The sequence below is a fragment of the Dama dama genome, chromosome 33, assembly GCF_033118175.1.
Source record: "Dama dama isolate Ldn47 chromosome 33, ASM3311817v1, whole genome shotgun sequence".
Taxonomy (NCBI): domain Eukaryota; kingdom Metazoa; phylum Chordata; class Mammalia; order Artiodactyla; family Cervidae; genus Dama; species Dama dama.
Window position 1 is genome coordinate 37,158,278 of NC_083713.1, and position 14,793 is coordinate 37,173,070.

General features: G+C 33.5%; 1 protein-coding gene across 2 annotated transcripts in view; it reads right to left on the reverse strand.

Moving 5' to 3' along the window:
• The window catches only part of SLC4A10 (solute carrier family 4 member 10), a 327,476-nt gene that overhangs the window by 117,263 nt on the left and 195,420 nt on the right, over positions 1 to 14,793 (reverse strand). Inside the window, exons 7-8 of one of the 2 annotated variants that reach the window (XM_061135667.1) lie at positions 8,471 to 8,562; positions 7,432 to 7,521 (exon numbers count right to left, since the gene is read on the reverse strand). In XM_061135667.1, coding sequence (XP_060991650.1) covers positions 7,432 to 7,521; positions 8,471 to 8,562 — 182 coding nt within the window. The remainder of the gene's footprint in view (positions 1 to 7,431; positions 7,522 to 8,470; positions 8,563 to 14,793) is intronic. The other variant, XM_061135668.1, reaches the window with a different exon arrangement.

Consider the following 14,793-nt stretch of genomic DNA (forward strand, 5'->3'; position numbering starts at 1 on the left):
ATAAGTATTATTTAAATCAAATTTAAAATAGTTAAACATCTTTCTTGCTCTTTAAAAATACTTTTTTCTTTTGCTTCTGTATTTTTGGAATTTGTTAATAATACATTGAATACTCCAGTTTTCTGCTCAATACTTTTCAAAGATGCTTTTCAGCATCAGTAATCTTGAAATTTTCAGGGAGAAAAGATTATGTGTTCAATTAAATGCATATACTCTAATCACAATTTAATTAGTATTTGCCAATATATTTAAATATTTGTATGCTACATTATCTTAATTTTGTACATAATACATTTCAATTAATTAGTATATAAAATATGCCTATTTCAAAAGAAATATAATCAAAATTTTCCTTATAATATAAATTATGACTTTAGTCTTCAACTTTATCTTAATTGTTCTATATCCTTCACATTTTATACTTGTCCTGATCAATCTTCAAATTTAATTTCTCATCAGAGTATTTAGATATGGCAGAGTAATGGAAACAAGAATAAAAATATTAACATTTGGAGTTGCTGAAGAGCCACAGTTGAATTTCTGATATGAGATGTCTATGACTGAAATGAACGCACACAAAACAAATCCATCATTAATAAAAGAAATGCTTAAAGGGTGAAGTCTGAAAATGAATGTAAAATATTCTTAAGAATAACTATCAATTCTCATATAGAGAGCCTCAGTGAAAACCAAGTAGTGATTTTTAAAGTCACTTTTACAAAGCCTATTTCTTATTTCTAATTCACTGAGTTGCTTTTAATGGAAACCTATTGGTGGGTAATAATGATTGCCGTAATAATTCTTTCTATGCTCCTAATGAAATGGAGACTAAAGACCAAAGTGGGAATAGGAGAGAGTGAGGCAGAGAGACGGAAAAGAAAGAGAAGGAGAAAGAAGGAGAGGGAGGGAGATGAGAAGATGAGAAGGAAGTGGAAAGGAAGAGAGGGAAAATAAGAGGAGAAAGAAGAGAAAGACAGGGGTGAGAAAAGAGCTCTGACAAATACACGAAATCAACAAGACTTTTGGGGGGGGCAGATACGCCTTCTGTTTAATGATTTTAGAATTTTTTTCAAGCAGGTTAAAATGAAAAAAAAATTAAAACTTTTAGGAGAAATAACTTAGGAAGTCCATAGCCAGACTATAGTGACTATATTAAATTTGCTGCTTTCTGAAATCAAGACCTTAGCACACTTGTATAGAAGGTTTATAACTACTTAATTTTCTGTGAGATAAGGGTGCCTCAAAACATAAAACCCATTATATGAAATATTTATTTTATCATAAGGATTAAATATAAAAATAATCTAGTATGCCAATAAAATATCAAATAGAAGTAATGTTCTATTTTAAAGAAAATGATTTAACAAAGCAAAACTGCCTATAAAATTTGATGAATATTATAAATTTCAAAATTTTTAACCTATAAACATATTTCCAAATATAAATTTATAAATTATAATACCTATACACTATTAGCTCTGTGAGAAAAACATATTAAATCTCCATAAGTCTTTCAGAGCCTAAAAAAGTAAAATAAACTATTAAGTTTTTTCACCCATAGAAATATAATATTAATACACTGGAACAAAGAGAAAACGGCTTTTTAAGAAAATCTACAACTGGTAAGCAATATGAGTCATATTGGTAATATCTGTCATAACTCTAAGGAGAAGTTTGAGTTCAACCTGGAAGACTGTGCAAATTCCTTTATTCAGTATTTCCTGACATATGCCATAACCTTAACTATTGATGTCTGTGCCTCGGGCATGGGGCAACTACACACATGACTGTTTTAAGATTTAATTTAATTAAATCAAGGAGCACCTAGTACGCTGTGTGCATGCGTGCTAAGTTGCTTCAGTCATGTCCAACTCTGTGTGACCCTACGGACTGTAGCCCACCAGGTTCCTCTGCCCATGGGATTCTCCAGGCAAGAATACTGGAGTGGGTTGACACGCCCTTCTCCAGGGGATCTTCTCAACCCAAGGATCAAATGTGCATCTCTTATGTCTCCTGTATTACAGGTGGGTTCTTTACCACTAGTGCCACCTGGGAAGCCCATCTAGTATGCTGAAATAGCTTAATATTATAAAAGAAAATACATGGTCCTTACATTGTTTTGTTGCATTATACAATACTTGATTTATCACTGATTGATATCTGTTACTTAGAAATCCACTAAAATATTTAGAATTTAATTTCAGGATTAGGAAATTTATTCTGATTTAAAATGTAACAAATTATAGTTAACATATATCAAAAGACTCATTATATTATTGTAATACTATATCCTAATATATATAGTATAATACTATTCTCCAGGCCAGAATACTGGAGTGGGTAGCCTTTCCTTTCCCCAGGGGATCTTCCTAACCCAGGGATCCAACCCAGGTCTCCCACATTGCAGACAGATTCTTTGCCAGCCAGCCACAAGGGAAGCCCAAGAATACTGGAGTGGGTAGCCTATTCCTTCTCCAGTGGGTCTTCCCAACTTTGGAATCAAACTGGGATCTCCTGCATTGCAGACAGATTCTTTACCAACTGACCTATTAGGGAAGCCCACTCTACATTATAGTACTTATTATTCTTGGACTAGTCATATATTTGGGGGTAATAGATATATATTATCTACTTATTTTATTATATTATACAATTATATATTATTCCTGGGATAGCCCTATATTTTTATATTTATGTTAACATACAATTCATAAGGAACCTTATTTGGCAATCTAACTTTTAATACAACAAAAGGTCACATTTAAGGACCACAGTTTAACTTTTTATAAAACTACAAACATCAAAAATAGCTCTGAAGAATTAGGTTGACCTACATCCCTAAGACAGTCCTCAAGTGGACTCAAATACGGAATAAAGAAATCCTGGAATTTTCTGGTCCTCTGAACAGAATCTTGAAGAAACCAAGCTATACTCTTATGGATCTGGACTTATACTCATGCATCTAGGGTCTCCAGACCTTTACACTAGGAAGGAAAACATGCCTTATTCTGGTTATTTGGCACTTAAGTTGTGAATGAGAAACAGTCATATCTCTGGGGAACAAGGTTAGACCGAAGATAATGGTGGAACCAGAAGTGTCTGGACAAGCTACACGCTAAGATGTGAAGGAAATACACGTGAGTCTTTAGGGAGAAAGTTTAAGTCTCAAGCCCATTGTAGAAAGTAGAGGAAAATGAATAGAAATTCCCTGGGGAGACGCGGTCTTGTGACACTAAACAGCACGTGATCTCTATTAGCTCTCAGTCTGGGATTCAGTTTTCTCCCCTTCTCAATGAGATTTTTAAGGTTTCCTTTTCTAGGATTTTATAATGCAACAACTCTTCATATTTCATGTTAAAGACTGATAATGAAGTGAATTCTTTCTACATAGAAAATAATGTGGCAGTTTCTTTAAGTCACTTGAAATTAAAAGAAGCCATCAACATTTGATCTGAGCCATGGTCAGATCATGAACTCCTTATTGCCAAATTCAGACTTAAATTGAAGAAAGCAGGGAAAACCACTAGACCATTCAGGTATGACCTAAATCAAATCCTTTATGATTATACAGTGGAAGTGACAAATACATTCAAGGGATTAGATCTGATAGACAACAGTGGCTGAAGAACCATGGACTGAGGCTCGTGACATTGTACAGGAGGCAGTGATCAAGGCCATCCCCAAGAAAAAGAAATGCAGAAAGGCAAAATGCTTGTCTGAGGAGGCCTTAGAAATAGCTGAGAAAAGAAGAGAAGAGAAAGGCAAAGGAGAAAAGGAAAGATATACCCATTTGAATGCAGAGTTCCAAAGAACAGCAAGGAGAGATAAGAAAGCCTTCCTCAGTGATCAATGTAAAGAAATAGAGGAAAACAATAGAATGGGAAAGACTAGAGATCTCTTCAAGAAAATTAGAGATACCAAGGGAATATTTCATGCGAAAATGGGCTCAATAAAGGACAGAAATGGTATGGACCTAACAGAAGCAGAAGACAGTAAGAAGAGGTGGCAAGAGTATACAGAAGAACTAAACAAAAAAGATCTTAATGACCCAGATAACCACGATGGTGAGATCACTCACCTTGAGCCAGATACCCTGGAATGAGAAGTCAAGTGGACCTTGGGAAGCATCACTACAAACAAAGCTAGTGGAGGTGATGGAATTCCAGTTGAGCTATTTCAAATCCTAAAAGATGATGCTATGAAAGTGCTTCACTCAAAAAAAAAAAGAAAGTGCTTCACTCAATATGCCAGCAAATTTGGAAAACTCAGCAGTGGCCACAGCACTGGAAAAGGTCAGTTTTTATTCCAATCCTAAAGAAAGGCAATACCAAAGAATGTTCAAACTACCACACAATTGCACTCATCTCACACGCTAGCAAAGTAATGCTTAAAATTCTCCAAGCCAGGCTTCAACAATACATGAACTGTGAACTTCTAGATATTCAAGCTGGTTTTAGAAAAGGCAGAGGAACCAGAGATCAAATTGCCAACATGTGTTGGATCATCAAAAAAGCGAGAGAGTGCCAGAGAAACATCTACTTATGCTTTATTGACTATGCCAAAGCCTTTGACTGGGTGGATCACAACAAACTGTGGAAAATTCTTTAAGAGATGGGAATACCAGAACATCTTACCTACTTCCTGAGAAATCTGTATGCAGGTCAAGTAGCAACAGTTGGAACTGGACATGGAACAACAGACTGGTTCCAAATAGGGAAAGGAGTATGTGAAGGTTGTATATTATCACCCTGCTTATTTAACTGATATGCAGAGTACATCATGTGAAATACTGGGCTGGATAAAGCATAAGCTAAAATCAAGATTGGAGGAGAAATATCAATAACCTCAGATAACGCAGATGAAAACACCCTTATGGCAGAAAGCGAAGAACTAAAGAGCCTCTTGATGAAAGTGAAAGAGGAGAGTGAAAAAGTTGGCTTAAAACTCAACATTCAGAAGACTAACATCATGGCATCCGGTCCCATCCCTTCATGGCCAATAGGTGGGTAAACAATGGAAACAGTGAGAGACTCTATTTTGGAGAGCTCCAAAATCACTGCAGATGGTGACTGCAGCCATGAAATTAAAAGACACTCGTTCCTGGGAAGAAAAGCTATGACCAACCAAGACAGCATATTAAAAAACAGAGACATAACTTTGTCAACAAAGGTCCATCTAGTCAGAGCTATGGTTTTTCCAGTAGTCATGTATGGATGTGAGAGTTGGACTATAAAGAAAGCTGAGCACTGAAGAATTGATGCTTTTGAACTGTGGTGCTGGAGAAGGCTCTTGAGAGTCCCTTGGACAGCAAGAAGATCCAACCAGTCCATCTTAAAGGAAATCAGTCCTGAATATTCATTGGAAGGATTGATGCTGAAGTTGAAGCTACAATACTTTGGCTACCTGAGGCAAAGAGCTGACTCCTTGGAAAAGACCCTGATGCTGGGAAAGACTGAAGGCAGGAGGAGAAGGGGATGACAGAGGATGAGACGGTTGGATGGGATCAGTGACTCGATGGACATGAGTTTGAGAAAGCTTTGGGAGTTGGTGATGGACAGGGAAGGTTGTTGTGCTGCAGTCCATGGAGTTGGAAAGAGTCAGACACAACTGAGCAACTGAATTGAACCGATCAACATTTGGGAAATAATAAAATAGTCATATATATAGTCAAATAATAAAATAGTCTATGTGTCAGTTTAAAAACACAAATTATCTGCTTTTTAAAAGCTTTATAGGAATCAAAAAAAAAAAAAAGAAAAGAAACTGACAATTCAGATTATATTCAAAAACACTTCTAAATGAGTAAGTTTGATGGGCCTAACCACTGGAAGGGTTAAAAAATACATGGTTTGAATGTAGATAGAACACAGGATCAACTATCAAGAAATGAAAAAAGACTTTTTTTCACCTTCATATTTCAAAATTCTACCGGGTTTGGAATCTACATGTTAAACTTAAAATACTTAAGGTAATATGTAAACTAACTGATTCACTTTGATAAATTTACTATCAGTCTGAAATCCTTAGGTTAAAAATCCTTAACTCATATACCTGCAAAATCTGACACTAAAGTCTCTTTCCATAATGATGTACCACTTTTGTTCTTTCCAAATCCTACTTCTCTACTCTTCCACAATATAAGGTAAGAAGTATTACTTTGCTGGGGAAAAAAAAAAAAAAAACAACCCAGAGCCGAAGGTTTAAATTGTCTTGACCCTCACAGGATTCACTGTACACATACAACCAAGACACTGTTCAAGACACTAAAAATCCAGTAGAGACCAAATCATATTAAATTTGGCTCTAGTGTTTATTTTTGGCACTACTATTTCCACTAATATCAACAACAATTCAGCAATAATAGTAGCAGCCACATTTTATTGAACACCCAAAGGGCTGGCAGAGAATTAGATGGTTAGATAGCTTCACTGACTCAACAGACATGAATCTGAACAAACTCCAGGAGATAGCAGAAGACAGAGGAGCTTGGAGGGGTACAGTCCACGGGGGTCGCAAAGAGTTAGACAGTACTCAGCGATTGAACAACAGGAACACTATAAACCCAGCACTCTGCCAGGCTCTCTCTATTTTCTCATTTAATCTTCACAAAAAATTATAAATAGGTATTATTCTTATTTTACAAGTGACAAAGGTGAAGTTCAGAGAACTTCTCCAATATCAGGTAGCTTGTAAATTGTAGAGTTAAGATCCCATACTTGTTCTCAAAAAACATGTTCTTTTCAATGTGCCATGCTATGGGCAAGAGACCAAGAAATACAGATGGTTGGCACTGCATAGAGAGCTCTAGAAATTTAACTTTCCCATTAAAAACTGGAGTGGTCCAGTGATTTGAAATGTAATAAGAAAGTAAAGGATTAAAGAAAAGAAAATCTATTTTTCACTCTTTTATAGTTCAAATTGTTCTAGGGAACCTTTAGACTACTGTCTCCCATTGGCTATATTCATTTTCTTTCAAATGTGTTGAAGCATTTTTGAAGGCTGCAAAAATAGGTCAGACAACTAAAAGCAAAATGATATAGAGATATAAAATTCAGTGTCAGTAGGTTATATCCCTTAAGAAAAGGTAAAAGGTAATTTACTTGAAAAGATGTGATTTATTATCACTGTTTTTGAGAATGTTCACTGTGCCCTTGTTATACTGTTAATGCTTGCACAAATAAGTAAGCAACTTTTTATGTCATTGCTTTTAAGATATTATTTCAAATGAAGAACATCAAGAAATTAAATGTATGGCAATTTGCGACAATTTTACTCCAACTTGCAGATGAATGAAGATGTAATGCTTTAAAAAAGATATTTTTTGGAGCAGAAATGGAATACATTTGAACTGGCTTAATACTTGAATCACACGCCTCCATACAGTGAGATGAGCTTTGAACCACTGTGGAAAGAGCCCGAGTGTGCCCTCACCTCTCTCTCTTGCTGCTGTGGAGGTCCTTTTTCGTGTCTTTGTCTCATCCCACATGGACTAGCATGCCCCTTTTGTTGGCCTCCCAGCCCCTGCACGCATAATTAACAGACTTAAGCTGGTACACCATGTCCCACGGGGACTCTGCCAGGCACCAGAGGGAGAGCATGCACGTGACTAGATCTAGACCTTGGCAGAGGGGTTCTGAGACAGCAACAGGGGCTGGTCGCTATTACTCTCTTCAGAAGCTTGATGCAGGCAACCTCCTATACACTGCCTCCCATTCCCATCTCCTCCCACTGTTAGAACCATTGCCAGTGCTAAGGACTTAATGGAAAAAAAAAAATTTACTCTGAGGTACCGCTGTTTCAGCCACTTCAATAAAGAAAATTGTTGACTCCCTTTATTTCTGTCAATATTAAAATTCTTTCATGATTGTTTAGTTTGCCACAGCCTACAATAGCACATATAGGGTATCAGGAATTTGCTAAGCAAAATCACATTATTTTCACAGAATACATTCAAATAAATGATTTTTCATTTGAATTGTCTCCAATTAGACGGATCCCTCAAGAGAGTCAATCTTTATCATGTTTTTACTCAAAACTCTGTCAGTCTTAATATGTTCTTGTGTTTCTTAACACTAATGCCTTTCTCTTAATTACAACAATGAAGCTTTAAGTTATATGATTTACTCTTCCACAAATAGAAGGGGAAATGATTTTGAAAATGAAACCAGTGAAAGTTTTAAACAGTAAACTTCTGCTAAATTCCCTGTGCAGTTCAGTTATCATTTTTGCTAGAAGAAATGCATCATACCAAGTGGCTGAAACCTGAAGACTATGTGTAAAATCTACACATTTGATTTTATGCATAGGCAAAACATTACACGTGAACTTAAATGCTAACATTACAACAATATCAAGCTTTGGCTAAGAAACAAAACATATATGCATGCAAAAAATTGTGTCAACACCTCTTAAAATGGTTGGTAATATCTAGTAATAACAGCTTACTTAAATGAGAGGGAGAAAACCTTACCTTGCTAAAGTCAACTGTGCTGTTTTCCCTGCTTACATCATTTTTATTTTCAACACAGGCTGGTGCAGACTGAGGAGAAACAACCTGGCCTGCTAAAGAGATTGTTATTACAAAATACAAACAATTACTTACATAATTCTAGACATATTGCATGCAATATAAATTAAACTAAACTAACATAGGTTTTTTAAATGAATTTATGAGGTAAGCATGAAGGTTCAATATAAATAGATATCAAGAAATACAAATATTCTTATTTATCAGTTACAGATAGAAATGGGAGAATTCAGTCAAGGAAATGAAAATTCCTTCTCAGATTAAAACTAAACAGTTATTCTCTAAGAAGAAAGAACAACTACAAAATGATTTTAATCTAATTACAGTCTCAATACTGTAAACATCATTGATTTTTAAATTTTATCCAAAACTAATGATATACATACACCTCTTATGATCTAAACTCAGACTGAAGAATTTTATAGATAATGTTTTTTTAAAGAGCAAATATTTATCTGAAAAGTACATAGCATATTTACAGTTTTCTACTGCATCTGAAAAACAAACCAAAGAGAAAAAGTTCTTTGACAACAGCTTTTGGAAATTTCTAAATGAGAGATTCAGTTAGAAATACCTTCACCTCACATATTTACAAATACTGTGAATATATTATGCTTCTCACTATTCAATTGTGTAAATATATTGATATTGGTCTGCAAAGGATCAATAAATTTGAATTGTATTTGTTTTCCATTAATACTAACTAGCAACTTAATTATTTTGTAGTCTTTTTCCCATTAAAAGAAAGATTATGCTATTAGTCAAGTGGACAATACAGCTAAGAACGTGGCTAACAATGGCTAATGAAGGGTAATTACATTTCATTATTCACTAAATATGAAACATTCTTTTCAATCACATTATCTGAAATCTGTTCATATTTAGCAATTAAGTTATAAAAATAAATGTTTGCTTAATCTCACATGTATCTGTCTTTTCCCTAACCTCTCCCTATTCTCGTTACTTTTACTGTGATGAGTAATGACAATCCAGCTTTGAAGCCTTGACCATATTTTATGACCATTACTCAGTTACTCCCAAATACTGTTCTTATTCTCCACTGTCTTAGATAGTAATATTCTCATTTCTCTCTGCTTAACTCTTCTCTCTACCTCCCTAAATCCCAGTTTTATTCAAAGTTTACTTTTAGACTCATCTCTAATTACTGCAGTCTATACTTAACTAACGTTCTCTAAACTGTTAGTGCGCATACAAATAATACTTCTTTAAATTCTCTCTTGAAATCCACTTATTCACTGATGCCTAGAAATTACCAAGTGTGATGCAAAACACTAATAGTTTACTTTCAAATATTACTATCATTTTGCTTTTTGAACATTAAGCCTCTCAGGCAGGGATCATTTTTTAATAAGTACAATTTTTATGGTTTAAAATTATTATCTTGCCAGAGAGTAATGGGCTTAAGATTCTTCTAAAGTTTAAATATTTCACTGCTTTCATTAAACAAAATAAAGTAACACATTTGATGAAGATTTTTAAAATGATTTTAAGAGAAAATTCACCTTAAATCATGTATACCAATTCTGATTACAGCAAATTTCAAAAATTACATTTTAGAGAGGTGACAGACTTAAGCTGCATCGGTTATTTTCATTCTCCCATTTCTAACTTCAGTGTGCAGCTATGACTGTGAACTGTTCATCAGCAGACATTTCATTTATCATTCTCAAAATAATAACTATAGTTAAAAAAAAAACCTTTTACATAATGCATTTGTGCTACTAACAGATGTCTTCAATCACCAGTTTCACATCATTTCTCCATATGAGTTAGAACATTAGATATATTTAAACCTAAATTTACTGAATGTTCCATAAAACTGAATGGTGAAATTCAAGGCATGGATAAATTAAATAAACATATATCTGCTTTCTTATAATAATTTATTTCATGTGATAGAAAATCACATGGAAGAACAATTATTTTACTCAATGAGCAGACACAAAAATAGTCAACCTAATAAAAAATCATCACTTTAAAGAGATTTCATGGGAGAGAAAATATGCTGCAACTTAAAATTTGAAGAAATTGCACAGCCTATGTTTTCACATATATACTCCAAAAGCAGACTATTTCATAAATTACCTTTAACTCATGAGATATGTTTAAAACTAGCACTTGTATTTCTTCTCATAAACATTAATATATTTTGAGATTTACTATTCTATCTATTCTTATTCTAAAAATTTTATTAAATATTACCTCATAAAGTTGATCATTAGGAAGGGATTTGAAAAATGTTTTCTATAACTGTTTCAGTGACATGGATAATAACCATAGGAGAGTATTTAACTAGTAGGAGACATATTAGATGATAATAATTGTCCTACTAGTTCCAGATTCTAAGTATGTGCATAGAATGCATATGCCAATGCAGGGGACAAAAAGCATAAAAACTACAAGTGTGTGACATATGAATATAACCCAAAAGTTGATATCACTCATATGTCAGAGATAATAGTTAAATATTAGCAAATATTAGTAAACACATTTAATCTCATCAAAGTTTAAAAAGTACTCCAACTCTTATTTCTTAATGTGTATGTTAATTTGTTAAAGTGAAACAACACATATTAAATGTATATACTTTAAGGCAGTATTTGAAAATGACAGGATACAGAAAAATGTACAGGTATAATATTATTATTGAAAAATTAAACACGAAGTTTAGTTTGGGTTATTTTGAAAAAATTGAAGCCTTTAAATAAAGCTTAAAATTTTATTTGTTCTATCTACCTACCACCTGTCTAAAATGTGCACATGAACTACAGTCTATTTAACTACTGAAAATTTCATAAATTAAATCATTTTTATAATTCTGTTATCAATTATCTTTTTCTGTCTAAACACTGATTTCTTTAGTTTATTCCAGTTATCACTTCCTTTCAGAAGAAGGTGATGGCTTAGATTTCAAAATGACTCTCATTAACTCAAATATTATTACATAAGAAGAATCAGTAAATTTAGGTTTTGAAAGAGCATCCCTTATTTTCTCATTCATATCTAAAGCAATACTAGTTCACAGAATACAATTTTCAGGTACAGGATTTTATACTCAGCCAGAAGTGAATATGTTTCCTAAAAAAATAACAAAGCACTTGCTAGGATTTTCCCTCCTCCAGGATGAAAGAGTAAAGTTAGGACTGAGCATTCACATATAAATGTAGCTGCTGCCGCTGCTGCTAAATCGCTTCAGTCGTGGCCGACTCTGTGCGACCCTATGGACAGCAGCCCACCAGGTTCCCCTGTCCACGGGATTCTCCAGGCAAGAATACAGGAGTGGGTTGCCATTTCCTTCTCCCATATACATGTAGAAGTTCTATGAATGCTATTTTTATTATAATTTTTCCAATCAATATGCCACAATATTTTTGAACATACATATTTTTGCCTGTTTCTTTATATTACCTTTTCTTCGACCATTGATCACTGTCCACAATAATATATTCTATAAGTAAATGTCATTGCAATATTTAATCAATTTGTTATTATAATATCTAAATAACTTTTAGAGATTAAGATGATTATCCAAAAAACACATTTATTAACTTAAAAATTTATTATATCTAGGGTAAATTATTCAAAAATTGATGAATTAGCTAAAAATTAGCTGAGACATGTTCATGATTGGGTTTCCCTGGTGACTCAGATGGTAAATAATGTGCCTGCCATGCAGGAGGCCTGGGTTCAATCCCTAGGTCAGAAAGATCCCTTGGAGAAGGGAATGGCTACCATTCATGATTATTTAAATGTAAACACTTAAGAAACCAGTACTTTTATTTTTCCAACTTTTCAAATTCAAAGAGTTCACCATCTTAAATCCAAAATTCCAGTATTTGTTATACATCTTATCAAAGTATATATTACATAGTAGTCACATCAACAACTGCTTGAATTAATTTTCCTTTGAGTCATGAATTCATTTTTTTCCTCTGGACCTCCATGTAGGGATCATATATAAGTTAAATCAAAAGTTATTATATGCCATGTACTTTTTCAAGGCAAATCATAAAAGATATGGGCAAGCACAGGAGGAAACAGAGCAATTCAAGCAACCTCTGACTAGAAAATAGGAGCTCTGCTTGATACACAAAAATTTTTCACCAAGTCTGTTGTGGGACTGGCAGAATCATTTCCCTCACCATAAAGTTGTGAGGTAGGAACATGAGATTATCTCAAAAAAATTAGTGTTTTTTTTTTAACTTTAAGTAGTGTCAGTATTATTAAAGGCTCTCAATACTGAAACACAACCATAAAAAAGATCTCAAAAAGATTACTAAAGTTATATTAATTCATTTAAGTCCTTACTTATAGTTTTCTTCCTCTTTCAATAAATTATGTATATAAAACAGCAGCCTTTAAATCTCTATTTGGCCAAATTCAAATCAATAGGAGAAAAATATATCACTGAAGTACACCAGTATTTTCTATTGCTTAATCCACTGAAAATCACATGTAATAGAAGGAAACTGGGATGAAGACATGGAGGTACAATACTGTTAACCTATAGACCAAGCTGGTTTACACTACCTCAGAAACCTTCAACGCATTTAGAGTACCCAAAGGGTAGGAGATGAGGGAGGTACAGAGATGAGATGAGCCTGTTAGAGACAGACACAAGACACAGCAAAATAAAGAAATACAAAAATGAATGACAAAGTTACATACATGTGTAACAATACATTTACCCATGGGAATAGAAAACATGAAGAAAGAAAGGCTAAATATTTAGAAAATGTTGATTAGGTGAGCTATACTTCAAAAACATGAGAAATATGCACATAATTAAACTTGGAGAAAAATTAGTATGTCTGAAAATAATTATGTAATATAAGAAATAACAAATTTAAACACATCATCCTAGAAACATTTTTGCTGTTAAGAGGTACTCTTGAGTTTCCAAAACTACGTAGCAACAGTACAGTTTCTCAACAGACCCACGGGTTGTGTCAACAATGTCATCTTGATTTTTTTTTGAGAAATGGAAAATACTTTTATTATATAATGTTTAATTGTATCATCTACATGAGCTTTTAAATGTTTTCTCTCAAGTAATTCTAAGAACTATTATTCTAGCTTTTTTCTCCAGCAAGGTAAAACATTATAAACGGATACTTTTTAAACTCTTGATATCTCTTATGAGATAACGGTATTTAAAAAATAAGAAAGCACGTAAATAGGCAAACGCATAAAACATTATATATCTGAAAACAAAACAGTACAGCATTTGTATAAGATGCAATTATAAAGCCATAATACTGATTTTAAAAGTCATTAAAAAAAATCATTCACAATACAGACGTGTACATCACTTTAAGGGCTGAAATCTGTGCAGGCCTAAAGAGTCAAGTCATTTCATCCTTCCAAATCTAAATGTTCTCCAGAAACCTACAGTTTTGAAAGTAAGTCAGGGACCTTCTGCTCTGCAATTCCTTTTAAGATCCTAAATAAAAGGTATAACTGGAAAGTGTTCAGAACAGGAGGGAGAAAAGATAAGTGAAGGAAAAGAAATGAGAATTATTAGTAAAGGAAACAGTGGAATGAAGACACCCTACACCTAAGGAAACTAAGTCTAAGTTATGTTTTTAATGTAAAGGTTATCACAAGGGTGATAATATTTTAGAATAGATTTGTAATCCAGAGTCTCAAAAATACAATTGAATGTATGATCTAAATGATTACTACAAATACTGATATATCTTGCTTTCTAAACCATTAAATACAAAAGCCTTTATTTTATTTTGGAAAGTCCTGCCAGTTTCAAGAAATTATTCAGATATTCTTTATATAATTTAGTACTTTCTACAATATTCTTTTGAATTCTAATGTTAAGGAAGATATGAGTTTTCTATTATATTTTTGCTGTTGTTTTGCCAGATAGAACTGTCACTTTTTATTGAAACATCAGAATCAGACATTTAATTCTCACAGTTTTGATGCTTAATGAAAAGTGAAAGTTAAACACAGCATGGTGGCGTTAAAAATGCATGGTGAATCCATAACATCCTGTGTCTTAGCCCTTAAGAGAATGTGCAGTACACCAAGAAAAAAATTATACAAAAAAGTTAAGCTAGCATACTTGGAGGTAAGATTGATAAATGGTCACAAGTTACTAAAAAAGTCATGAACAAAATACAGCAGACAGGGGAGAAGAGCAACAAAATCACTATCTAGTAAGTCTAACCTACAACTTGGGGAAGAATCCCACTTGATCTTCAGGTTGAAAATGTCTAAACGTTTAACCC